The 25,824-nt window shown below is 39.3% G+C and overlaps 1 protein-coding gene across 2 annotated transcripts in view; it reads left to right on the top strand.

The window, feature by feature from the left end:
- FAM3C (family with sequence similarity 3, member C) overlaps positions 1-24,522 on the top strand; it is a 39,306-nt gene extending 14,784 nt beyond the window's left edge. The window contains exons 3-10 of one of the 2 annotated variants that reach the window (XM_004676979.2): positions 734-838; positions 4,963-4,992; positions 5,655-5,778; positions 13,519-13,577; positions 14,875-14,925; positions 16,109-16,193; positions 20,328-20,454; positions 21,044-24,522. In XM_004676979.2, the coding sequence (XP_004677036.1) occupies positions 734-838; positions 4,963-4,992; positions 5,655-5,778; positions 13,519-13,577; positions 14,875-14,925; positions 16,109-16,193; positions 20,328-20,454; positions 21,044-21,133 (671 nt within the window). In that variant the 3' untranslated portion in view covers positions 21,134-24,522. The remainder of the gene's footprint in view (positions 1-733; positions 839-4,962; positions 4,993-5,654; positions 5,779-13,518; positions 13,578-14,874; positions 14,926-16,108; positions 16,194-20,327; positions 20,455-21,043) is intronic. The other variant, XM_012721088.1, reaches the window with a different exon arrangement.
- Positions 24,523-25,824: the final 1,302 nt, after the last annotated feature.

Here is a 25,824-nt window from a genome sequence, read left to right as displayed (position 1 = left end):
TTGGAGAAAAAGGGCTAATGATGATTCATACTAAACAATTTATTCATAATGAGAATTTGTGTGGAACTCAGAAATGAAGACAGGCTTAAGAATTTGTCTTCACTGGGTGGACATGTGACCGTATGATGAAGCTATCTGGGAGGCACCAAACAAGGCTCAGGAGGCCTGGTAAACTGGGTCTACAGTACAAGTAGAAATACTGAAGTGATCACCGTGATAGAGGGACTTATGTCACTCCAGAGTGCTGTTGGTTCATAATAGGACAGCAAACCTGTCACATTGAGCTTGGGAATGCCTTGCTTAGTGCACTTCCTGTCTGCTGCCTTGTGTCTCCACATCGGCCTGTGTTTTTGTATTATCCCGGCACAGTATTACCCTTTGTTTGAAAAGGAGGATGCCTAGACAGCAGCATACTTGGTGTGGTGCGGTACCAGCCACTGTACTTTTGTGGAGTCAGTCAGCAGTTGAGAGCAGGGCTTATTATTTTTTTTTTTTTTGCATGTAGAAGCTGTCCTATGTCTAGACTGTTAGCCAGTATGATAGTTCTTTATCATGGAAATCCCTTATCTTGATGGACTGTGACATAGTTTTTGTTATAGTTCAAGTAAACTTAACATCCTAATAAAACAAATTTATTGGGATGAAGAATGTAAACATACATTTTATCTAGAAATGCATAATAATTGATTCTGTTGAGTTCATCAGATCATGCTGAATTACTTCTGTTCTTCAGGAGCTGCAAAGTTGGTGGTAGCTGTGGCAGTATTTTTACTGACATTTTATGTTATATCTCAAGTATTTGAAATAAAAATGGATGCAAGTTTAGGAAATCTATTTGGTAAGTTTTAACTTTGTTCCTTTCTTAAATCTTATTTTAAGTGGTTGTCTTTAAATTTTTACTGGTTATCAACATTGAATCACTCTGCTGTTAGTCTGTCTAGGAAAGAAAATGTAATTATACTGGTGAGAGTGATTCACTAGATTATTCTACAGTACATAATAGAAGGTCTTAGAATTCAGTCTAATGCATGCATCTTCTCTTCAAAATTTGAACATATTTAATGAGATCTATTTTATGCACTCTTAGGAACATTAATCATGTGTTCTGAATGCACATTCTAAGAGATATCATACCTAAGTTTAACTTGTTTCTCTATTTGAGTTGCCTGCTGGAAAACTTGGAGCCAAATCTAGCTCTCAGCAAGTGGGTAGGAGTCATGTGATGATGTTAGATCCCAGCCCCGCAAAGTCTCTTGCTTTCCTGCCCTTGTTTTCCTCTGCAATATTTTTTCTTTTTTTTTTAAATACAGATTGATTTATTTATGTATACAAGAGCTGGGGTGTAGGTAAGATGTGCTGGGAGGTGAGAAAATTCACCAGAGACAGAGTGGGGAGCAGAACAGGCAGATCTATTGAAATACACTGCTGAGGGGAAGCAGCTGGCAGGTCAGGGGAGGTCTGCTGTGCCATGTGGGTCAGCTCCCTGGTGGGGGATCCAACTCCTGCTGCAGTGGCTGGTGATAGCTTGGGAGCACTGAGATTTAACTCTTTACGCCCCTAGGGAGGACCCTACAATATTTTATTTTTATCCATTTATTGTTGCCAAAATATGAACACATATTGTAAACTACCTAAAGTTAGCTTTTTACAAAATCTGTGAGTTAATAAAATAAGTTAACATTTGAAGAGCTTTAATAAACTACAAAGCATTTTTATAACATATTGAAAAAGGACTCCTAAAACTGACACTGTGAAACTGTTACGGGTTTTGTGGGGTCTGGCTACTTATTACTCTTAAGTCAAAACTCCAGTGACAAGACTTGGAAGGAAATCAGGTTTATTCTGGTGCCAACACACCTGATGACAGGATGGACTGCGGTCAACAAAGGTCATCTCCCCAAAACAGCAGGGGTGGGGGGGTGAGGGTGAGGGTGGGGGTGCAGACTAAGGTAGAAAAGAGGAGAGACAGGGATCTCTGCAGGAGTTTAGAGAAGCAGGCATGCATTTTATTTACTTTAGTAATGAGGCTTTGGCTTAATCAGTGTCTTCTACCTCTGCCTTCATCTGGTTTGCCTGGTTTTCTGGTTGTGTCTATAAGAAGATAAATAGGAGCAGAGCAAGGACAAAGGACAAGGAGAAGGAACTTTGCAGTTCCCTCCTCTGTCACCTGCAGCCCAGCGAGTGGAGGTCTTTGGGAACTCACTCCTACCTGCCGAGCACTGTTGGAGGTTTGGGGGGATCCATGGAGAGGAGGCATCTTTCCCTAGCTAACTTGAGAGGTGATATCACTGAGTTATCTTCCCAGTCGTTTATACCTTTGAATTGCAGTTGTTTGGAAATTTTAATGTGGGGTCAAAGATCAAAAAATGTAAGCAGACCCCAGTGACCATCTCCTGAGTAAGGAGCCCTCCATCAAACCAGTTAGGAAAGACTTGGTTTACAGTAGAGTCCAGAGCAAGGAGCTGGGTTTTTTTCAAAGTTTTTAAACAATTCAAATTTTTTTTTTAATCTAGAGTTAAAGTAGTGATCTAGTTTTAGAATCTGAGGTGTGGATTTAAGAATCTGTGGTTTCTTTTTGACAGCTTTCAGATACCTGTAGTCAGCTGTTTCCTTGGATTTTGGAGGTTTTCAGCTATAACTTCTTTAAATTGGGCTTTTGCTCCCTTCTCTCTTCTGGGGTACCCACTCCTCTTAATTTTCTTTAGTAATTTTCTTTAGATATTTCTTTAGTGTTTAGTGTTTCTTTGTTTTATTCTTCTCTTTTAGCTTTTTCACCTGGGTTCCAGGACTCCTGTATGTTGTCTTACTTGTTTTTTCAGTTGGGGTGCTGTGACTTTGGTTTTGTTTATCATCTTTAATTTGTAGTAAAATCTATATGGATCAGTCCCTCAATACTAGCAATGTAAAATTCTGTTGAGCAAGACTTAAGTTTCCTGGGGCTGGGGGTGGGGCAGGAGTTGTTTTATCAAAATCTTCCTTTCTACCCTGCTGCGTGGCTGGATTTCTACCCTGGCCTCAGTGTCTGTTCTGCTGTGGTATATGCAAAGTGGCACCATCCTTTTTAAGTCATGATACTTCATTTGTGTGTATGCCTTAGGCAGAGATTCATTGAATGACAAATCAAATGGAAAAGATTGAAAAGACCAAAAAAACGGGCTCCTTGAGGGGAGGGTGGCACTAGGATCTTTGGCATAGATAGAAAATTGCTTTGAGAAATGCACACTTCTGAGAGAGGAGCACAGAGGCCACTTGAGGCCGCTCTGCTCGCCCAAGTTTGATCTTCCCCTTGCCTGGACTGTTTCTGTAAATGTGGCCGGGATGCTGCCCTTGTTTCACATCTTTGCTGTAGTCTCGCCATTGCCTGTGATGCTCTTCAAACTCAAGAACATCAGCACGTTGGATTACAGGAGAGCGAAAGCTAATCTCCTCACTAGGGCTGGCATGGAAAAGCCTCCATTGTGCCTTTCCACGCCCTTCGCCGCACCACCCTGTGGGTCTCACACCCATGTGCCACTGTGCCCGCCAGTGGCTGGTGACGTGCCTGTCCTGAATTCAACCTTTGGGCTTGCTGACCCCTCAGCCTGCATTTCTCACCTGGCCATCTGCTAATCCTTCTCATTTTTGAAAAGTATGTCAAGTGCTCCTGTAGAGAAATTAAAGCTCCCTGTTGGAAGACTTTTAGTTCTAAGGCATAGGACTTCTATCTTAATTTGGTGCTGATTTTGTTCTGCTTTATAGTAATAGAATTTCTTTTACTGTTTTTCATGTATCCATTCCCCTTCCAAGGGAATGAATCTTGACAATAGTAATATCTTTGTGCTTGACCTTGTAAACAGTAGCTACTGATTGAATGGAAAATAAGTGTAGGTAATCGAGAATGAGAATTTTTACATGGGCTAGAGAAATTCACTTTGGTCATGAAATCTTTGCCCTTACCCTTGAATATTTTTAGTACATACATACAGTTGTGGTGTAAAGTTAGCTTTTGACTTCATTCCATGCATGTAACTTGTGCCTTGGTACAGCATTGCCTTTGTGAGTTCACGGCACATTATCTCCTGTGTGTTCTGTCGTTTCAGCGAGCCTTCACAAACTTGGCCACTTTCCTCTCTCTAAAACATTTCCATGGCCCTTTTCAGCTTTAACTTTCTGTTCTTCAGTTTGAGTACTGGACTTATAGGAAATTTGCAATTATCTACAATAGTACAGAACTAAAAGTAAGTGACTATTTATAGTCAAACAGCTGGCAAACATTTGCAGACACTGCATGCTTATTAGCCAAATCAGGAAATGGTTGTTCACAATGCTATTGGTGATTGGAATTGTAATCTCCTGAACTGGGACCAGATGTTAATGCTTTTTAAAAACTCTGAATGTAAGATGGCCAGGTTGAGCTCTGCTGCAGTCAAGCTAAGCTTTGGTCAGCAGACACTAGCTCCCTCCAGCTCAGGGCTTGTAAAACTCTAGGTGATGACTTCAACTTTTTTATTGTTCCACCCAGTGCATCTCTGTTTTCGAGAAGTCAGAGCTCCCAGCACCTCCCTTGGGCTCCCACACCCACCAGGGCCGTAGCCTCACTAACTTGATAGCTGACGCGCCAGGCTGCCTGCACCTGTGTACACCGCACGGACAGAGCGACAGCCTTGGAATACCCTGATGTGCCCCAAGTATAGGAAAGCTTGTAGAGTAACTGTCTCACTGGGATTTGAATTTATATAACTAAAAATGTAAAAGTAAAGTCTTCTGTCAGTAACCCTCCGTAAGTGCTTGGCACAGTTGTTTGTAGTCAAGTGTGTGGCCTATGGATACTGTGTCGCTTTGCTCTAAGGCGCTATCCATGTACTTCACTGTATTCTGAGCAGTTAATCACGTACTGCTTTTTATAGCTCCAAGTAAGTTAAAAAATGATACTTGCCAATAGCCTTATTCTTTCTAACAAAGATAACTTTTTTTTTTCCTCAGCAAGGTCAGCATTGGACACAGCTGCACGACGTGAGTATTCTATCTCAATATCTTGCAGATGGTTTATTTTGTTCTATTTTAGGACTCTGAGAACGTGTACTGAAACAATGGGGGAAGTTCCAAGTGAGCAAAACTGATTGAGAGATTGCTTTTTAAAGTTATAAGGATGCAATTTGATTAGACGGCCCAGTGTTCTTGTTACTTATTCATAATGGACGTTTTGTTTCCCTAGTGTTCTTTAGCTTCAGTATTATAAATGCCAAAAGTGTGTACAAGGAGGAGCATGTCTGCTTAGACAGTTCCAATGGGATGCATTAGACTTTAGTGACCCTGTGGGTATCTGCTGCTATGCAGATAAGTGCTAGAAATTGAAAACAACAATACAGAACAACCTCCATCCTGAATTTTAAAAACAAACTTAAAAAATTAGATATGCTTACTGTCATCAAAATCATATTCCTTGATGTATTTATGTCCGTTACTAGCTTGTTTGTAAAGCGATTTTGGGTTTTGATTTTCTTTGCTGGTTTTAAGGTTCTTTGAAATCTTTTGGGGAAAACAAGTCGTAGCATATATTTGAAGCTGAATATGTTGGTATTTTACATAATGGCCTTTGTGGTTTGAGGCATGAAACAAACTAACGGTAGTCTATTAACATCGTTTTCTGAACAATATTTTGTTCTCCCCTGAAGCTACTAAGCCTCCCAGATATAAATGTGGAATTTCAAAAGCTTGCCCTGAGAAGCATTTTGCTTTTAAAATGGCAAGTGGAGCAGCCAATGTGGTGGGACCCAAAATCTGCTTGGAAGACAACATGTAAGTATTTGTCGATTTGGAATTATAACTGTGATTTAATACTGTAGTAAGTTGACTCTGTTTTATTAATGCATCCTTGAAAATGTATTGGCAAGCTTCTACTAAACAAAAAGTGATTCCCGTTTTCACTATACAATTTTTCCCTCACTCAGTTAAGGAGCTTTAAAGTCCTTAAATTGCTGTTGAAGAGGGACATAGGAACATAGAATTTATCCAGCTTTGTGTGGAGACGAGGGTTTTCCTGAGTGGATTCTCTCTAGCTGCACTGACCCATACGGTAACCATAGAAGCATGTTATTTAATTTTGATTATTAAATAAGAGGGGAAATTTTAGCTCATTTACACTAATTTTTAAAAAGTTTAGTTCCTCAGTCACACTGGCCACATTTCAAGAGCTCAGTATCCCAGGTGGCTTGTGCTGGGGAGCTGAGCAGCGTGGATAAGCTGCACTTCCCTCTGCGCAGAGTCCTGATCGACAGCGCTGCCCTCGAGAGTAAGCGCTGCATCTTACAGACCAGTAGAGCTACATTAGACAGTTGCCTGTGGAAGTTGGAAGCATGCACTAGTATTATCCCAGGTCTGTTGTGGCACAGAATTTGCCCCTGAGTAGGATGATCTTTCCACATGCTTTGCAAAGTCGTTTCTAAATGGTTCAGTTTTGTATCTCAGTGTCAACTGCCACTTGTAGCTTGAACTATCTACCTTTGATGTTACGTTGCAAAGTCTGCTTTTAGTTATTTGCTTGTAGTGTCAGCAACACTGCAGTGATAATGGAAAGAAACAGAGCAGAGCAGGATGCAGGATGCATCTTCAAAGCGAGATCTTGGTCTTTTTATTGACAGAGAAGAGGGTGGGTCCAGCTGAATGCCCAGCGTTGGGGCTTTAGTGAAAGCGCGTCCTCTGATAACTCCCGACCCCCACCCCAACTCCTCTTAATAACAAGGCGTTCTGCTGATCAGTGCCAGCGGTGCTCACCACGTCAGTACTGGCCCCTGGCATTGGGTCTTAACTCCAGATGTGCACCTCCTGCCTCAGATCTAGCATCCTGCTCTTCTAACTTGGGAGGAGATTTGTGTGTGGCACTCACAGTTGCTGTATATATCCACTTATTAACCTGTGTTGGTTGTTTTTAATTTTTCTCTTTACTAGAAAATTACAGTGTATGAGCTTATTTAAAATTTATGAGAAATAGACCAAGGAAGTTTTACAGAAAGGAGTGGACTAGGTCCTGTCTCCCAAAGTTTGTGTCTTTTTACTGTGGAAGCTCTTACATTACCCTTCCAGCCCATTTGTCCGTGAGCTCTGGGTATGTTGGGACGTCTCTGAGAAAGAGCCCTTTCTTGTAAAATCAAAGGCTTGTGTGCCGTTTTCCTGAAGGTCTTTTGCATTACCTTTCTTTTGCCTTTCACTAATGATAATCCATTGTTGATCCAGTGTCTTCTGATTTCTTGTTATAGCAGATTTCACATTAATAGTACCTTTCTTGTTGACTTAAAGCCTTCCCTTTCCCCTTTTACATCTTTTTTGGCTCCACATTTGAGTCTAAGCTATGGCAAAGAAGCTCTTAGAATGACTAGTCCATAGTCCATAGTAGGTTGTCCTTGGTTGTCTTCTGTTTCCTTGAGGCATGCTAGTTTTTTTTTTTTTTTTTAAGATTTGCTTATGCACACAGAACAGGGGTTACAGGCCATAGGTGTGGGGGAGGGGTGTGTGTGAGAGGATTCACCAGAGACAGAGTAGGGAGTAGAACAAGCCAACTGATGAAGTGCACTGCTGAGGGGAGCAGCGAGCGGGTGGGTCAAAAGAGGTCTGCACCATGTGGGTCAGCTCCTGGGCTGGGATCAAACTCCTGCTGCAGTGGCTATAATAGCTTCATAGTGCTGCACTTTAACCCATTGCGCCACAAGGGAGGGCTCGTATGCTAGTTTTTAATATAAAGAAAAGCTCAGACTCTGTTAGCAGTTTCTCCCCTTTACAGATTATGTAGGTCAAGCAGAAGTAAAGAGCGTGTGTAGGCAGTGGGGTCTGGTAAAGTCAATGCTGGGCTCAGAGCCAGAGAATTTGGTTTTTGCTTGAAGGTATGTGTGCCATGTAGAATTTAGAATTTGTATTTCAGTTTCTTTAACTGTAAAATTGAGGCAGGTCACATATCCATTCTCATTTCAGTAATCATTTCTGCTGTTCCCTTGAGAGATTAAATAATTGATGGGATTTTATAGCGAGGTCTCAGGTTATGAAACCTAGTCCCCAAATACTGACCGAATAATTAGGCTTAGGATCACCAGTGGAAAAACTGCTGGGACCAATTCATAGTTAAGGGGTTTTTTTTCCAGTGCATTTTGTCTCTATATGGAAAGTTTTTCCAACAAAATTTTTAAGCGTATGTTTTATCTCGGGGCCTACCTGCTGACTGTCCACAGCCACTGCAGCACAAGTTCCACGCCTGACCGTGGGGTGACCCACATGGCACGGCAGACCTCTCCTGCCTTGCCTGCTGCTCCCCTCAACAGTGTATTTCTGCCTGTTCTGCTCTCCACTCTTTGGTGAATCCTCTCACCCCAACACCTCTGGCTTGTACCCTAGTTCTTATATGCATAAATAAATAAGTCTTAAAGTATGATTTTCTTGTTCACCTATTCAACTAGTATTTGTTGGTCACAGCCCTTGCGCTTGTGAAGCGGAGTCTAGTAGGTGGAAGTAAGTGATCACTACTTGTGCCGTATGCCGTGTGGAACAGCAAGGTGTGGTGGATACTGGTGAGGGAAATGAGGTGTGGTTGAAGTGCCTCATGGTAGGTAGAGCCAGGGGTGTTTGTTTGGCCCAAGAACTAAGGATAAGAGGGGAGAAAGGAGCAGGCAAAGAACATCTCTTGGTAGAAAGCAGAGTATGCGTGGGGCCAAGATGAGACAGGAGCAAGGGACACGCCAGGTAGGGGTGTGTAGGTCATTTAAGTAAAGGTTTGAGATTTTTTTTTTTTTTAAGATTTATTTATTTGTACATAACAGAACTGGGGTACAGGCCAGAGGCTCAGGGGCGGTGAGAGGCTTTACCAGAGACAGAGTGGGGAGCAGAACAGGCAGATCTACACTATAGAAGTACACTGCTGAGGGGAGCAGCGGGCGGGTCAGGAGAGGTCTGCCGCGCCATGTGGTCACCTCCGGGGCAGGTGGGAATCGAATTCATGTGGAAGTGGCTTTAGATTCTCAGTTCTGTGCTTTAACCCGCTGCACCACCAGGGAGGGCCGGCTTGAGATTTTTTTAGTGTATTGAGAAGTGGCTGAAGCTTTTCAAGCTCTGCTATGTCATGATTTCACTTGCTGAAAAAAAATTATCTGCTGTTTGAAATGATTGGGGAAGTAGAAGAGAGAGTTGGAAAGTCATTGCAGTTCCTGCCTCGGCTCTGTGGCACGGCGTCCTTTTTGGCAATGCTTTTGAGTGCGTGTTCACTAAAACACATGCATAAATATATAAACTACACAAAAGTTTAGTTTTTTTTTTTAAAGATTTATTGATTTATTCATACAGAACTGGGGTACAGGCCAGAGATGCGGAGGGTGAAAAGATTCACCAGAGACAGAGTGGGGAGCAGAACAGGCAGATCGATGAAGTACACTGCTGAGGGGAGCAGCGGGCGGGCCAGGAGAGGTCTGCCACGCCATGTGGTCACCTCCGGGACAGGCGGGGATTGAACTCATGCGGAATTGGCTTAAGATTCTTAGTGCAGTGCTTTAACCCGCTGCGCCACCAGGGAGGGCCAAAAGTTTAGTTTTTTTAACATGTGGTCTAGTATGTACAACTCACTTTGAGGTCACTAGAGCAGAGGAATTGGTTTTAATCCTTGCACAGTAATTATCAGGCCCACAGTATCATTATAAACTGAAAGCCTAATACAGATAACGAATGACAGTAAGATTAATGCTGTAGTCTTGATTTTTAAGGACAAGTAGAGGCAGTCAGATTACATTATGGTTCAGATGGATTTCATACTAAGTAGTTAAAAGAAGGAAATCCTGGGTTTAAGCATCTGGAGTCACATACAATAGGAACTGTAGCTTTTTCTTTTGTATGGAGATCCCATGGAACTTATATTATGTCAGATGCCGCCTTTATTCTAGGCATGTATTCATTTGATTTCCCTTCACATGGAGCTGATAGTAAGAATAGTGTTTCACCTTAATGTCTGGGGTAGGAGTAGATGGAGGACTATTTTGAGGGATTTTTGTTTTAACATTGAGGATCTAAATAGTACTTCCTGTCTGTAAGGGCCACAAGGTTAAAGCCAAGGCTGGATAACCTGTTTGCAATACTGTGTGATCACTTACAAATGGAAAAGCCATCCTAAGCTGAATAGTAGTGGTAAAGCAACAAAATAAAACACAAAAATAACCAGCTAGCTAAATTGGGACAGTGAGTTACAGTTGTTGAACTCTTTTAATCACCTTGAGAAGCAGTAGCTAGACTTTATGTAGATAGAGGATTTGAAACCAAACTGAAGACGTAGAATGTATCTATCAATTACAGTCTTTTTTTAGATTTTTGTGTGGAGGTGGGAGTGGGGGGAGCTGTCAGCTACACAAAAAAATAAGAGAAAATATCATTTTTCCTTACACTTAAAATGGTTTGTCATTTGCTAGTTACAGGTTTCCCCTGATTTAGTTTCTTTTTAAGATTGATAAGCTGCTGCCCCCTTGTGGGAAGCCTGTGTCATAGCGCTTTACTGCCTTCGTTGTTCTGTTCTGTGATGGACTTGAATGTAGTATCTGTGACAAGTTTAGCTCTGTGACAAGACCTTTATCGAATATTGTGATTGCTCCTCAGTGTCATTGGTGGAGTTCATGGGTTTATGAGGAGAATATACCTTCTCCTTGGTGAATATTGTTTGGTTCTCTGATTGCCCACCTCTCAGAACAAGTCGTATATGAGAAAGTTCTGAGCTTAATCACTTGTAAATTTTAGAGCCTAACAGGACTCTCCCTGATGGGTGCAAGGGGTTAAAGCAGCATACTATGAAGTTCTCCTAAGCCACTGCAGCATGAATTTGATCCCTGGCCGGGGAGCTGACCCACACGGTGTGGCAGACCTCTCCTGACCCGCCCGCTGCTCCTCTCAGCAGTGTATTTCAGTACATCTACCTGTTCTGCTCCCCAATCTGTCTCTGGTGAATCCTCTCACCTTCTGCACTTCAGGCCTGTACCCAATTTTGTAAGCATCAATAAATAAATCTTAAAAAAAAAAAAATTTAGAGCCTAACAAGTGAAATTTTGAAAGTAGATGTGTGACCAGTTCTACATATTTATATTAACTATATATAAATAGTTTAATGCTACTAAGCTTTTAAAAAATCAACGTTGTATACTTTGCAGATTGGAGTTCTGTCTCATGTAATGATTCCATACCATTTGATCATGTGTGGATCCATGTATCCAGCATGGCAATTAAGGTATAGAACTGTTCCGTCATTACAAGTAACTCTTTCCTACCACCATCCAGGTAGTCACATCCATCATTTTGGTGTTTTGAGGATGTTGTGTATGGGAACATATAGCACGTGACCTTTTGAGGTTGGTTTTGTTCACTCAACGTCATGTTTTTGAAATACTGGTGCATATTCGTTTCCTTTTTTCATAACGCTGAGTAATATTCTATAGTATGGATATACCACAGTTTATCATGACCTGTTGTCCTGACCCAGACAATTTTAGTTGTTTGTAATTTTTGGGTATTACAAATAAAGTCACCAAAAAAATCACATGCACATATTTACAGGGACACATTTCTTTATTTAATGAAATGCCTAGGAGTTTTGAGTTGTGTGGCAAAGGTATATTTAACGTTATAGGAAATTGCCAAACATTTTCCAGAGTGCCATTTTACATTCGCAACAAGCAGTGCATAAGAGACCTAGTTTCTCTGTATACTTGCCAGCATGCTCATTTTTTAAGCTGTTCTATTAAATTTATAGTGACATCTTAGTGAATTTTCTTTCCTGTATGGTTAGTGATGTTGAGCATTTTTTGATTTATATATAGTGTGTGAAATATCTACTCCTGTTTAACTTTTTAAAAATTTTTTAAAGAAGATTTATTTATTGATACTTACAGAATTGGGGTACAGGCCAGAGATGTGGTGGCTGTGAGGATTCACCAGAGACAGAGTGGGGCAAAACAGGCAGATTGACAAAGTACACTGCTGAGGGGAGCAGTGGGTGGGTCAGGAGAGGTCTCCTGCGCCATGTGGGTCAGCTCCCTGGTCAGGGATCGAACTCGTGCTGCAGTGGCTTTGGAGCGCTTCATAATGTGCTTTAACCTGTTGTGTCACCAGGGAGAGCCCTGATTGCTTTATTTTAATCCATTATACCAATCTCTCTGCTTACTCAGTTTAAACTATTGTGTTAATATGTTAATAAGTCTTAATATGTTAAGACTTTAGTGACTGCCATTCCTTTTGTTCTTTCTGATTTTTTTTTTTGTTTCTCTATTTTCTTTTACTGCTTCCTATGATGGTGGTTCTTGATATTTACTGTTTGTTTCCAGATAGAAAAAGTTTGCCAACTCAAAGTCTAGACTTGAGAAAGTGAGGGCGAAATGTTAATTATTCAGATTAAATTTAAAATTATGGCATGTCTGTATTTATTTATTGTGAATAGCACAAAAATTAAAGAAATTCCATTACTTGGATTAAATAATTTAACAAAAATGTCACATCCTTAACAGCATAGATTTTCACTATTTCAGTTTTTCTTTACTTTTGTTTACTCTTTAAGTGCAATATCTTCCAACATGTGTGTTCTATCTATAATCATTCATCACTTGTAACAGGAGGTTTGCTACAGATAGGAATTCTGTGAAAATCAATGAACATGACATGTGAAAAGCAGTTGGCTATATAGAATTATAGTGAAGTATTATAGGTTGTGTGCTTGTGAAATTGTATGCTACACATCATGTAGGTTGGTAGAATTTGTAATAAATGTATGTGGCTATTGTATGTATGCAGGGATGAGAACATCTGTATTGATAGGCGGATGTGTGTGGGGACCATGCATTTCCCCTTCTGCTAACCTCAGAGTAGTTGTCAGTGGTAGAGCAGTGCATTTGGGGAGTACAGCTATTTCCTTGATTTTTTTAAATGCACATTATCGATAATTTTACTTCAACAAATTAGAATGATGTTTCACTTGCGCTGTGCCTTCTATAGCATTGTTAAGTAACAGCCTGTGAACTACCAGAGCATGTTGATTACCTTGAAAAGATGCTGTAACTGTGTGTAACTAGATAGAATAATTGTGCAAATATAATTTTCTTCTGGTGTGGAGGAATTTTACATTGATAATCACTCAGAATAGAGACTGGTGTGGCACGTATGTATACTGTCTGCATGTCCTAAGGATTTTCTAAAATAATATTTCATAATCTGATGCAAGACAGCAAATCTAGTATTTCAGTCTTAATATATTTTTTAAGTAATAGTTTATTTTTATATAATTTTTTCCCTTTTTCCATCTCAGTCTTAATACTTTTAAAGTCCATTTTTGTTTGTGAGAGCTTGCTAAAGATGTGGCTTTAAAATTCTTCAATATTAGGCCGTCGTCTCTGAGTGATCTCCTTTTAGTTGCTCCTGCAGTACTAGCAACTGTACCTGTATATAAAATACCCCGACTTTCTCTTTTGCCTGACTTGATTTTTTCGATGTACGTCATGCTCATGTAATTCTAAATTTGTCTTAACTTCTTCCCTTCAGTTTAATGAGTGGTGTTAAGAATAACGTTGGAAGAGGGATCAATGTGGCCTTGGTGAATGGTAAGTGTGCCTGATGAGGCGGGACACGCTCAGTTACTGGGCGGGTGCAAAGGGCGGCTCTCTACACCAAGGCTGCCCTGCGCGCCCCCTCCCCTCCCCAAGGGCCGGGATGGACACCTGACTTCCGTGTCGCTCCAGCGCACTGACTTGGAGGCCTCGAACTTGATGTGCAATGTTCAGAGAGATTCCTGCCAGACTGCCAGGGAACGGCAATCTAACATTACATGACAAATTTTACTCAAAAGTTTGGGATCCTCACATTAATATGAAGACAGATTGATACAGATGAGTATATCTAGAATGACAAGGGTGATGAATGATTGGGTAGGACGGAGGGGAGAATGGAAAATAATTTATTTTAATTTTTCAGTACTGTGTACAATCTTCCGGTAAGCTCATTTATGTTGTAAAGCCCATTAACTCCTAACTGTCTTGAAAGATCACCTTGTAAAGTCAGACCTGAAGACACAAACCCACAGAGTGAGACCTCCCAGCATGTGGTGTTCTCTTCCTGGCATATAACCCTGTAAAGCTGGGTGGGGTGGTTAGAAACCACAGCCACTTCACCTCGTTCATGGGGTGGGAACATCTTTCACAACAAGAGATACATTTTTGTGTTTCTACTTTTTTTATCTTGTTACTAAAACAACCTGAAGAGGAAAATAATATTGAAAAGATGGCTTTAATGCTAGAAAATAGCATCAAATATACCTTTTTATAAGAGCTACAGGTATTTGGGATAATTCTTAAATAAGGGAAAATGTAGCAGAGGTGAAAACTTGACTGACTTTGAATCGAAGTGGCCTGTAATGGCTTTTTTTTTTTTCCCCAATGTGTAGAAGAACTGGGGTATAGGCTAGAGGTCCAAGGGGGGAGGGGTGAGAGGATTTACCATAGACAGATTGGGGGGCAAAACAGACAGATTGACTGAAATATACTACTGAGGGTGAGACAGGCTGTACCCTTTGGGTCACCTCCCTTGCTGGGGGTCAAGCTTGTGCTGCAGTGGCTTCCTAGTGCTGCAGTGGAGAGCTTCCTAGTGCTGAGACTTAATCCCTGCACCACTAGGGAGGCCCCAGTGGTAGACTTTTGTTTACTGGAGTTTAGTGAGACCCTTTAGAAATCCTAAAATGACCCTTTAGAAGTATTTTTTTAGATGTGTATAGTTCAAATTCAGTTCTTTGGCATGATAACTTTTCTCTGCTTGCAAATTCATATTCATCATCAAATAAGATCTGTTATAGAATATAGAATACATTTCCAGTGCATAATATGATAAGGATTCATTTTCTTTCAGGAAAAACAGGAGAAGTATTAGACACTAAATATTTTGACATGTGGGGAGGAGGTAAGTTAAATAACTATCACTACCACTGACTTAATCATCTTAGTATATGTAGCCACTAATGGAAAAATAATGGAACTATTTTTGTGTTTATCTTCTTTTACTTTTCTGTCCAATTCACTTCATAAGATCTGTCATTTTGTATGTAGTTTTTTTGTTTTTTTTTTTAGATCATGGTGTATAATAAAAATAGCAATATAAAAATTGATTTTTTTAAAAAAATTGAGCTCTGTTTTCTGCAGGACAACTAAAGCTTTGGTCTCCTGTAGACTTCTCTCTGAAATATTAAGAGATAAGTGATTTACAGGTGGGCATAGCAATTTCAAGTATTTTTAACTGAATTTTTTACATCTGATTTTACAGTCTCAAAATCGTAACTAGGACTATTATGAAAATGGGTGAATATTTGAGAGAAGAAAAGAAATAGAATCTTCTTTCTAGTTTAGAGTTGAGAACTCTAAATGGAAAACTCTAATGGAGCTCTAGATGAAAAACTACCATCATAAATTACTGAAGATATAAAAGAATTTGTAGTACTTGGTTTATCTCTTTGGTATCACTAATATGTAATCACTGACTGGTTTATTTTGAAGTCAGTAAACCTTTTTGTTAGATGAAACCATTAATGACTATGAATTGCTTCAGCAGTTTAGATTCTAGTGGTAACCTGCTTATTTCCCAAGGTCACAGTAAATAGTTATGTACACATGACCCCTCAGTCAGAGTCTGTTGTTATGTATGTGTGTGTGTATCCACATGTATGTAAAATTTCAGACTTGTGTATTAGATTAAAGCTGTGTATCCTCTTTTAACCCATCCAAACAGGTTCACGTCCACTCGGATTATGGGAGCCTTTCTCCTACCTTACTCTCCTGACTTTATCTTAATCATAAGTCATGCTTTAGTCTGATTTTGCAGTGATTTTTTTCATTTTGTTCCTAGGATGTTAATTCAGAAGGTAAATAGGATGAATCAGCATTGGGAAATTTTAAGTTGATAGTGGGATCATATGAAGGGACAGTCTCATCAGGCTGGCTGCAAGACTTGTCTGCCTTTTGGTTACTCTGTGTTTTGAGTAACTTACTGACAAACATTTGATATATTTTAACTTTAAAAGTCTTGGAGGTCACTCATTTAAAAACAAACAAACAAACAAAAAAACCCTTAACTTTTCCTTTCCCTTCAGATGTGGCCCCTTTTATTGAGTTTCTGAAGTCCATACAAGATGGAACAATCGTCCTAATGGGGACATACGATGATGGAGCGACCAAGTATGTATACTAAAAATGCATACACCTTTTGGAGCTACAGTTTATATTTGAAAAGGCAGTACATCTTCGTCAAAGAAAAATTACAAAATAGAGTAAAGGAATCCACTTTCCAGATAAAGCACTATTAACATTTTTTTTTTTTCAGTTTTTTCCTTCCTGTCATTTTTTTTTGTATTTATGTATGTGTGTGTGTGTAGTTGTGTGTACACACAACTACACACACACACGACTAAAGTCAGAATCACATTGTACATAAAGTTTTTTAGACTTTTTTATATTGTCTTTTAATAACCTTAAATTGTTTTCTCTGTCCTTAAAATCCTTCATCAGCAGTTTTCATGGCTGCCTGATCATCAAGGCCCCACCATTATTCAGCAGTGTCCTTTTATTGCCAAATTTTTCATATTATAGATAATTTGATAAACATCCTTCTAAACAGAAGTTTTTGCACACTGTGATTATGTGCTTATGGTAAATTCCTAGAAGTGAAATCAATTGTGAAAGAGTGTGATTGATGTGTGTGTGTGTGTAAAGTATAATAGGTGGTAGTTTGTAATTTTTTCTTGTATCTGTGGTAAAATTTGGAAAATACATGAAAGCACAAAGGTAGGGAACTGGCAGCATATGGACTGGGGAAGGCAGGACTCGGAGTACAAAGGAGAGTGTGTCTGTCTGCACAGTTCCTCGCTCTGAAGCATCCTGTCACTACCAAACCTGACGAGCCCTCCGCTCCTCGGCGAACGTCAGCAGAATGACTGGGTCTGGTTTCCATCACAGCATTTCTCAAAGTGTGTGCTGGTAGAACCTTAGTTCTTTCTAACCTACATAATAGTTGAGTTTGCGGAAGGCACCACATTTTTGTTCCTTTCGAAGGAACAAAACAGTAGAAGGCCCTGAATGTCTGCCCTAAACAACCTCTTTACCTGTTTATCCCTGTAATGATTTTACTGGAACCCATTATAAAGGAGAAGAGCACTTCTGTGTAAGAAAACCTAACCTTGGGCCATGCACATCTCTAATGAGTCCTTATTTTTCATCCTAACCACTACCATAGGTTGGGTTCTGGTTAGTAAAGAATAAGATCGTTTGAATGAGCAAACTAAAATTTTGCATACCTCTTTTTGGAGCAAACACTCCATGACATGTTAACTTTATGCCCAAATAAAAGATTTTGATGTGAATGTCTTGAAATAAGGAGTTGTCAAGGCCTCCTGAACGGCCTCCCAGCCAGGGCAAGATTCCCGTGGAGCTTCCGGGTGAATTCCTCCTCCATATTGCTCACCTTCTGATCACTTGTACTTGAAGCTAATTGCATCTCCCTCCCTTCTCTCCTCCAGCCTCAGTGCTGAACAGTTTCTGGGCCATTTTACTCGCCTGGATGCTTGCCCTCCTGGTTGGTAATTGTCTGTCTTAAAACGAGAACACCCCAGGCTAACACAGTTTTCCGCACGCGGTCTGCCGGCCCAGGGTGCGTGGAGCTCGCGCTCCGTGTTTTACAGACCAGTTTCCTTGAATATTCATGCAGACTAGTATTGTATTCATTTTATTTAAACAGTCATATCACATTTTTGGCTTGAGAAATCATGGTCAAGTTAATTTCTCAGACCTTTTAATTTGATCTAACTTCTTTTTCTCTTTTTAACTGCTGCCAAGTCAGGTCTTTCTCCCAATTCAGAGCTTGATTTCATATCATCTGTGTGAAGGATTCCATATTTGTTTATCCTTGTTAAGTTTAATTTTGCTGATTTTGGCCTTCTTGGTCTTGATGCTGACATTTGTCCTGAGGTTTTCATGATCCAGGCTTTGTACTCACTCCAAAGTCATTCTCTAAATCTAAGTCATTGATAAAAATGTTTACCAAGGGCAGCGTGCCACCCTGTTAAGGGCCTCCTCCAGGGGTTTCATATAAATCTACTGCAGGAATTACTTTTCCAACAGCTGCCAGTGTACCTTATAAGCATGCTGCCATCTGACTGCTGTTTCATTATTTTATTCATAGGGTTTATTTTCTGAGACTATTCGTATGCTTGTTTCATATTCATGAACTGTGCTAATTACAGTTTCCTGATTGGCTGCCCAAAACCCCCTCAAAAGCTAAAATCGTTGAGATGGCATTAACTTGGCTTTATTTATTCCTTCCTTCTTTCTGCCACCCCTTCCCTTTACTATTATTATTTTAAAAAGATTATTTTTATTTATGCATACAGAAGTGGGGTGCAGGTGAGAGGTGCAGGGGCAGTGAGAGGATTCACCAGAGACAGAGTGGGGAGCAGAACAGGCAAGATGCATGAAGTACACTGCTGAGGGGAGCAGTGGGTGGGTCAGGAAAGGTCTGCCCTGCCATGTGAGTCATCTCGGGCTGGGGATCGAATTTGCACTGAAGCAGCGGTGACCACTCATCCCTTTGCACCATCAGGGAGGGTACTATTGTTATTTTTTTAATGTTCATAGGTATGATAATTTATTATAGAAATTTGTTAGGAGTTGGACTATACTTTATTGAATCATTGGTTCTTAAAATTTTGCTTGCCTTTTTTGAAATCTGGAATATTTAACTAAATTTTCATGTCACCAGCATCTGTTTTCTATGCTGATTCTAATATAACTGACACTACTTGAAGATATTAACAAGTTCCTTTAGAATTGAAGTGTGTGACAGGGTCTGGAGGCTTAAATTGATTTTACAGCATTTGTGTTCTTGATCTACTGTTCCTGTTCATGTTGATCAGAGTTTGCCTCCCTGGAAATGTCCATTGTACTTGAACTTAGATACTGGGTGGTTCTTGTGAGACTGTGGGTTCCTTTGTTATTCAGATGTGTAAGTTCTTCCTGTGATCTTTCAGAGCACTGCAGGTCTTCTGGTCACAGTATCAAGTTTTGTAATGAGCAGTATGATTTGCCTGTGACTTTTGCACACTTTTTTAATTGCAGGATGCTCCTGTGGTAGCATTACTTCAGAAACTTTTCTTCATTTTTTAAAAGGGATTGTTAGCAACTATTTAATGAAACGTTGCAGGATTATTTGTTTTTACAACCTCATTCCCTCACGAGAGTTTCTAATCTCAACTTCTTATAACATGGTTTCTTATGCCTAGTATTTCTTATTCTTCACAGTATCACAAATTGTCCCATTTATCTTCAGGTTAGTTTAATGAGAACTGCTCTTCCTATTGTTTCATTCTTCAGTTCATTAAAGGAGCTGAGAGCAGCATGAAGTGTTTAAAAGAACACTGCGATATGAAGGATCTTCCTCATGGCCCTGCAGCTAGTCATCCTCCAACTATTTGCAAATATGAGACTTGCTTGTCCTGCATCCAATTTTGGCAGAACAAACCATTCAAATTGACATTTAAGTTCCATCTCTTGGGGGCTGTGTAGGACTTACTACAAATGACATGTACAAGTCAACCTTCTTTCTCTCTCCTTTCCACCCCCCCCCAACTCTACAATAGGGTGTATCTACTGAGTTTCGTCCCCTTTTGAGACATAGTGGAGACAGAGTACCACACATTAGGTTGCCACCCTACAGCAAATTCCTTGAGGACATCTTTCAGGTAGTTCCCTAGCAGTTGGCTTTCGCTGTTCTTCCTGCAGATGTGCTATGGTTAATGCTTTCACTTTTACCAAATAACCACTCAGCAATTGTCACTGAAATACAAATCATGGTCTACTTTTAAATTTGTTTTCTTTTAAATAAAACACAATACTAGAAACATCAAGATTCCTGACAGCATTTATCTTTACTGTCCTCCGATATCATTTACAACAGCTTTTAGTGAAGATTCAAAGTGATTTTTAATTTTACAAAGATACAGGCTTGAAGGTCTGAGATTTGCCTGACTAGACATTCAGTAATTGTCATAATTATTTAACAGTTGTGGGTGAGAATGAGTTATTATAAACAAAACATCAAAAAGGTACTCCATAATCGAATGAACTTAAAAGTAATTGCTAGAGTTCATGTTTTTTTGTTACTAAAGAATTAAAGTGGTAGGAATGTTACATTAAAAAATGCTTTTTCTTGTTATGTTCTCTTTTTATCTTTGTATTACATGTTAAATATCCCGTGTCAACCAGTATTAGTTAGCTGACATACAGTGCACTGTATTTATTGTATTTTTTTCTCTCTTGAAGGCTCAATGATGAAGCACGACGACTCATTGCTGAGTTGGGGAGCACGTCTATAACTAGTCTTGGTTTTAGAGACAACTGGGTCTTCTGTGGTGGGAAAGGCATTAAGACAAAAAGCCCTTTTGAACAGGTTAGTGTCAAAGACTTTCAGTTAGTGGACAAGAGCAAATTGTATAAATCTGTACATTTACTTATTGCGACTATTTGAAGCCTAAGTAAAGCAGACAGTGAGTATTTTCTTATATTTTCCACAAGTTTGTGTTTGTCAATACTTAGAAATAACCATGACGCTGTTTTAATTGTGAAACTTCAAAATGGTCAATTTTTCTTGGGAATTTCTTTTCCCGAAATGACAGTGCATTAGCATGTGATTATTTTTATCTCAAGTCTTAAAAAAATAATGTTTGTTAAAGATTAGTAAGATAAAGTTGAGCTCAACTCAATGTTATGATCAATTAGGTTTGGAAATACTTGAGAACTGAGTAGAATGTAAGCTTTACTTTTCGGTTAACAGATGATTCTTTAAAGAAAAAACTGTGATATTTATTCTTTCAGTTGTTATTTAAGATCTGCCACTACATGCCAGGCCCCAAGAGTTACTCAGTAACTTGAGCAGTAATTGATGTGACTTTGTGGTTAACATGAATGTTACTGAAGTGTGTATGAAGTATGTCGTTCACCAGAGTTGTTATAACTGTATACTGTTGTTGTTTTACCAGTATATAAAAAACAATAAGGACACAAACAAATATGAAGGATGGCCTGAGGTGGTAGAAATGGAAGGATGTATCCCCCAGAAGCAAGACTAATGTGGAGAAAATTGAAGAAAGCGCACTTTCACTATCGGTGGGAGAACTATCACAGAGAAGTGGGGTGTAAATATTTTAAGAGCATGCAGCCATCTCAGTGTGTGCATGCATGTTATCTCTTGGTATCAGGATTATTTATTGCTAACGTAAATAGTTATCTTTGTAAATAATTACAATGAGCAAATCGCTGGACCATTTCTAAGCACATTTCCCTTAACAGTACAAAGTTTAGACTGCTCTGGTAATGTTGTCTTGTAAGATTCTAAAAGTATACTCAGTAAATGACGGAAAAGATTGTGAAAATGTATTGAGGTGTATATATATATATATACATATATATATATACACATATATACACATACATATACACACATACAACATATATATACACATATATATATACACACACATACATATATACACACACACACACATTTACTGATTGCTGTGAGAATCTGTCATGAACTAATAAGGGTTTTAGGGGGAGACTGTTCTGGCCTTTTGATGATAGTGTCTTTTAAATTAAAAAGATACTGGGCTAGTTGTGTGTGTAATGTGACTTCACTGTCTTAGTCTCCCCTGCACCTCCTTTCTTAGTCTTTCTTTTCTTTGCCCAGGAAACCTAGAAATAAAATGATAGGAAAACATGTATCAGATATGCAAAAGCACAACAAAATTCTTTTTTTAATGTACACAGGAAAAATTAAATATGTAAGTACCTATTACAAGTTAATATGTAACATCAGTGTCTTTCAGGATGACAGCTTGCCGGGTTTGCATTAGTGTGAATCACTTGATTTTGTAGAAGCTATTTAGAGTGAGGCTAGAGACTCCACAGAACTGGGGAGCTAGGCTGAGCTCTTCTGTATCGGCCATCCAGGAAGCCTGTCGGAGACTGCAGAGCAGTGCTGACATACTTTCCTTCCTTAAATGTTGTCAGCAATGACCAGTGAGTTTGGAAGGAGGCATGCTTTAGCACCACAATAAATTTGATTTGTAAATCGAGAAATTCTGTATGTTTCATTTAATTTCATACAATCAACTTTTGCCTGAAGATAATCATGACATTTAGAAAAACTAAATGTTATTTAGTTATTGGGTGGACTTAAGGTATTCAAAAATAAGTTTAATTCACTCAAGTGACTTTAAACACAATTCTACATAAAACAAGATTTAACAGTCTTGTTAACTTCAGATATGTACTAAATGACTTAATTTTTTTCAGGGCATTAAATTACCTATTTTCTTAAACATAAGTACATTCAATGACTTGCCATTCACAATAAAAGGTGGCACTTCAGTTTTGAATCTCAATTTTAGATGACTTGTATAAAGAATCTTAAAGCAGTATTTTTAATTTGTGGTAAACCAAGTTGGAAGCTATTCAACTGTTACTTAAATATTAATGAACTTTGGGTACTATTTCTTCTGTCAAACTGATTGTAATTCATGGATAATGCACCTTATACACTTCAACCATTTTTGTAAACTTCAGATTTGGTGCTTATGAACTAAATCACATTCAGCATATGTATTTTGGCATTTAAAATACTCCCCTCAATTATGTAAATTAAAAAAATAACTTTTACAATACCAGGGATTGTGAAATGTTGCATTTGCAAATAATAATGACAATAAATATTCTCAGTTTTGCTTTGGGAATTTTTTTGTGTATTGTATGACGGAAAAGTACGAGAGTTTCAGTTTGAGATTTGTCAAGCATTTGTTGCGCTGCTTACCATGTAAAATTTAAGTCATTTTTGTGGTAACTTCTTTAGGATATGTCTGAAAGTGTAGTGTGTAGAATTTAAGTATCAAGACAGCAGCACCTCCCTTTGTCAAGATAAAGGCTGTGAAATGATAGCTTTGTATGTCAAAAGGAGAGATAAAAGTTGTTATGTAACTGCTTTGGTACATTTCGCTTTTGTTTCAGTTCTGTTCTATATAGATTGTGCTAACTTTGGAAGCAATAATTTTACTATATTTCATTTTCACATATCTTAAAAATCAGCATTGTCAAGGAAACAAAGCTCCTTTAATATTAAGAATTTTCTTTATTAAAATAAAAAACTTGGGCATTTAATTGATGGTTAGGGCCATACGAATAAGTATTTTGAGTTTGTAGACACAGTGCTTCCCAGAGCAAGTGTACTGTGATATGCCTGTCAAAGTAAGCGAAGCCAGGAAAACATGTGCAGTTTGGGCAATTAAAGAAAATGTGGGCTAGAGTCTTTATATTCCTGACTTTAATTTGATTAAAATTTATCATTTCTGTATTTTGCTGTATTTGTTTGGAAATGAATCAACTACTATTTTATAATTTTATACCAAATGAAGTTCAATTCATATAAAAGCTTATTTCACTTTATACTTCAAAGTTTATAGAAATTAAAATTTGACTCTCCAAAAAGGTGGTAGTTTCAATTCAGTTTGGTTGATAATCCCCATTTTAAAAGGAAAGAATGAAAATTGTGTTGTGTTCAGCTGTAGACCGGTTAAAACTGGAAATGTGTTTAGAATACCTTTTGAAATAAATATGAAAGAGAAACATTACTCACTTTAACTGGCGGGACAGTTTGCCACTTCTTCAGTTAGGCCTTGATCACAGGTAAGTATATGCAAATTCCGTGTTGTAGGATAAACTACCAGCTTCTCACCTTTTGTAAAACACTCCTCAGAATTCTTTTGATGTTTCTTTCCAGGGTGATTTAAATCATAAACTTGATTTAAACTAGAGCCTCTAATTCATTCTCCTTAAAGCTCCCTCAAGTTAACTAGCTAGGGCTCTTTCCTATTGCTTGTTTTCCCCATTCCCTGTCTCTTTTCTTGAGGTTCTGGTCAAATCAAGTCCAGCCTAAGAAACATGCAGGCAGGCTTGATGAGGACTGTCAGTCCCTGTTAGGCAGCAGGCAGCAAATGGCAAAGATTGGTGCAGGCAGCTTGGTGAAAGTCTGTGTGGGAATCCAGGAAACCTTTGTCCATTAGACCCTTCCTCCAGTTCAGTGAGGGGGGCAGAAAATCAGAAACAGCCTCTGTGTGGGTGAGTCACCCCCAGGGGTTAAGAACAGCAGTGACTGGGGGTAAGGGGGAACAGTTCTGTGTCCACCATTCTTTCATTCTTTCAGCTTTCACATTTTCACACAGGAACCAGATGCCCTCACTCATGCAAATTAAAAAGTCAAATGAAACTTTAGTTTGTGTTGACTTGGTTCATATTTATTATTTCTTTTACCACCTGTTGGAGAAGTTGCTTTGCTAGCATTACCTTAGTGCAAACAACCTCTAGTGGTTTTTCTATGGATGTGAATACAAACCATTACCAATGGTCCATTAAAAATAGCACCTTGGCCCTCTCTGGTGGTGCAGCGGGTTAAAGCACAGCACTGAGAATCTAAAGCCGCTTCCGCATGAGTTCGATCCCCGCCTGCCCAGGAGGTGACCACATGGCATGGCAGACCTCTCCTGACCCGCCCGCTGCTCCCCTCAGCAGTGTACTTTGTCGATCTGTCTGTTCTGCTCCCCAATGTCTCTGGTGAAGCCTCTCGCCGCCCTGAGCCTCTGGCCTGTACCCCAGTTCTGTATGCACAAATAAATAAATCTTTAAAAAAAAAAATAGCACCTCATGTAACCATTGGCTAAACCACAACAGTAAAAAGATGTGAGCGTTTCATGTCACTCTGAAATTAGTGTGATCTTCACTTCCAGTCCTTTTTGAGAGATGGCTAGACTTTGCATAATCCAACTGTTAGTCACATTGAGATCTAAAGTAGTTTAAATCAATGGGAGCTTAGAAATCAAGAGGAGGTATAGTTTAATTCTGTTTCACAGTGAATGTTAAGGTCGCAGTTCTCCCCTCACCACTCAACCAAGTTTACATAACCAAAGGGTGAAGGAACATCCTGTAACTTTCATTCCATTTACAAATCCCCCGGACTTTTGAAGTGGCATCCTGTAAACTCAGTGTACTGACAACTTTGATGCTATGGGGAAGCACTGAGATGATGGTTAGGGGACACCCATGCTCAGGTTGATGGCTTTGGGCTGCTGTTGAGTCTGTTGGCTCATCTGGACTATGGATCACCGTGCTGACTTAGAAGCTGCTGGGAGGATTAAGTGTGTTCGTGTATATATCTGACAGAACAACGGACACACTGTCTGTCAGTGCTGTTCACACTGTCGAAGGCATTGCCCTCCAGCTGTGCCTCTGCCTCCTCAGTGCTTTTTTCCTTCGCCTTCCTCTTGTTCCCATTCCAGGAGGTGTCCTGAAGCACAACTGGTATGAGTGAAAATGAAATTAAAATGCACACACTGAGAATTGTTAGCCATCTTCCTTAAGGGTTTGTCTTGAGTATGCATGGCCCCTGGGAATGGGGCTGGAACTTTTCTTCCCTCAATAGGCTAAGTGGATTATAGGGCTGTAGATAATTGACTCCAAACATTGGGTTAGTTGCTCAGTCTTTGAGGCCTTTGGGAGGTGATGCCAGCTGTGCCAGCAGCTCACCAAACTGCCTATAAATAAGCATTTGGATGGAAAGCTGTTCTGGTTCCACATTTTCAACTAAGTAAAACCAAACATCAGTACTGACAGTACTTCAGAAAACACTTTCCTGGTGGGTAATGAACTGATATCGGGGAAATGCTTTAATTAGCCAGTTAGATAATGCCATATATTTTTCTTGATTTCAACACAA

The sequence above is a fragment of the Condylura cristata genome, unplaced genomic scaffold (genome assembly GCF_000260355.1).
Source record: "Condylura cristata isolate star-nosed mole 26May11 unplaced genomic scaffold, ConCri1.0 scaffold00005, whole genome shotgun sequence".
NCBI classification, from domain to species: domain Eukaryota; kingdom Metazoa; phylum Chordata; class Mammalia; order Eulipotyphla; family Talpidae; genus Condylura; species Condylura cristata.
This window is presented reverse-complemented; position numbering and strand designations above follow the sequence as displayed.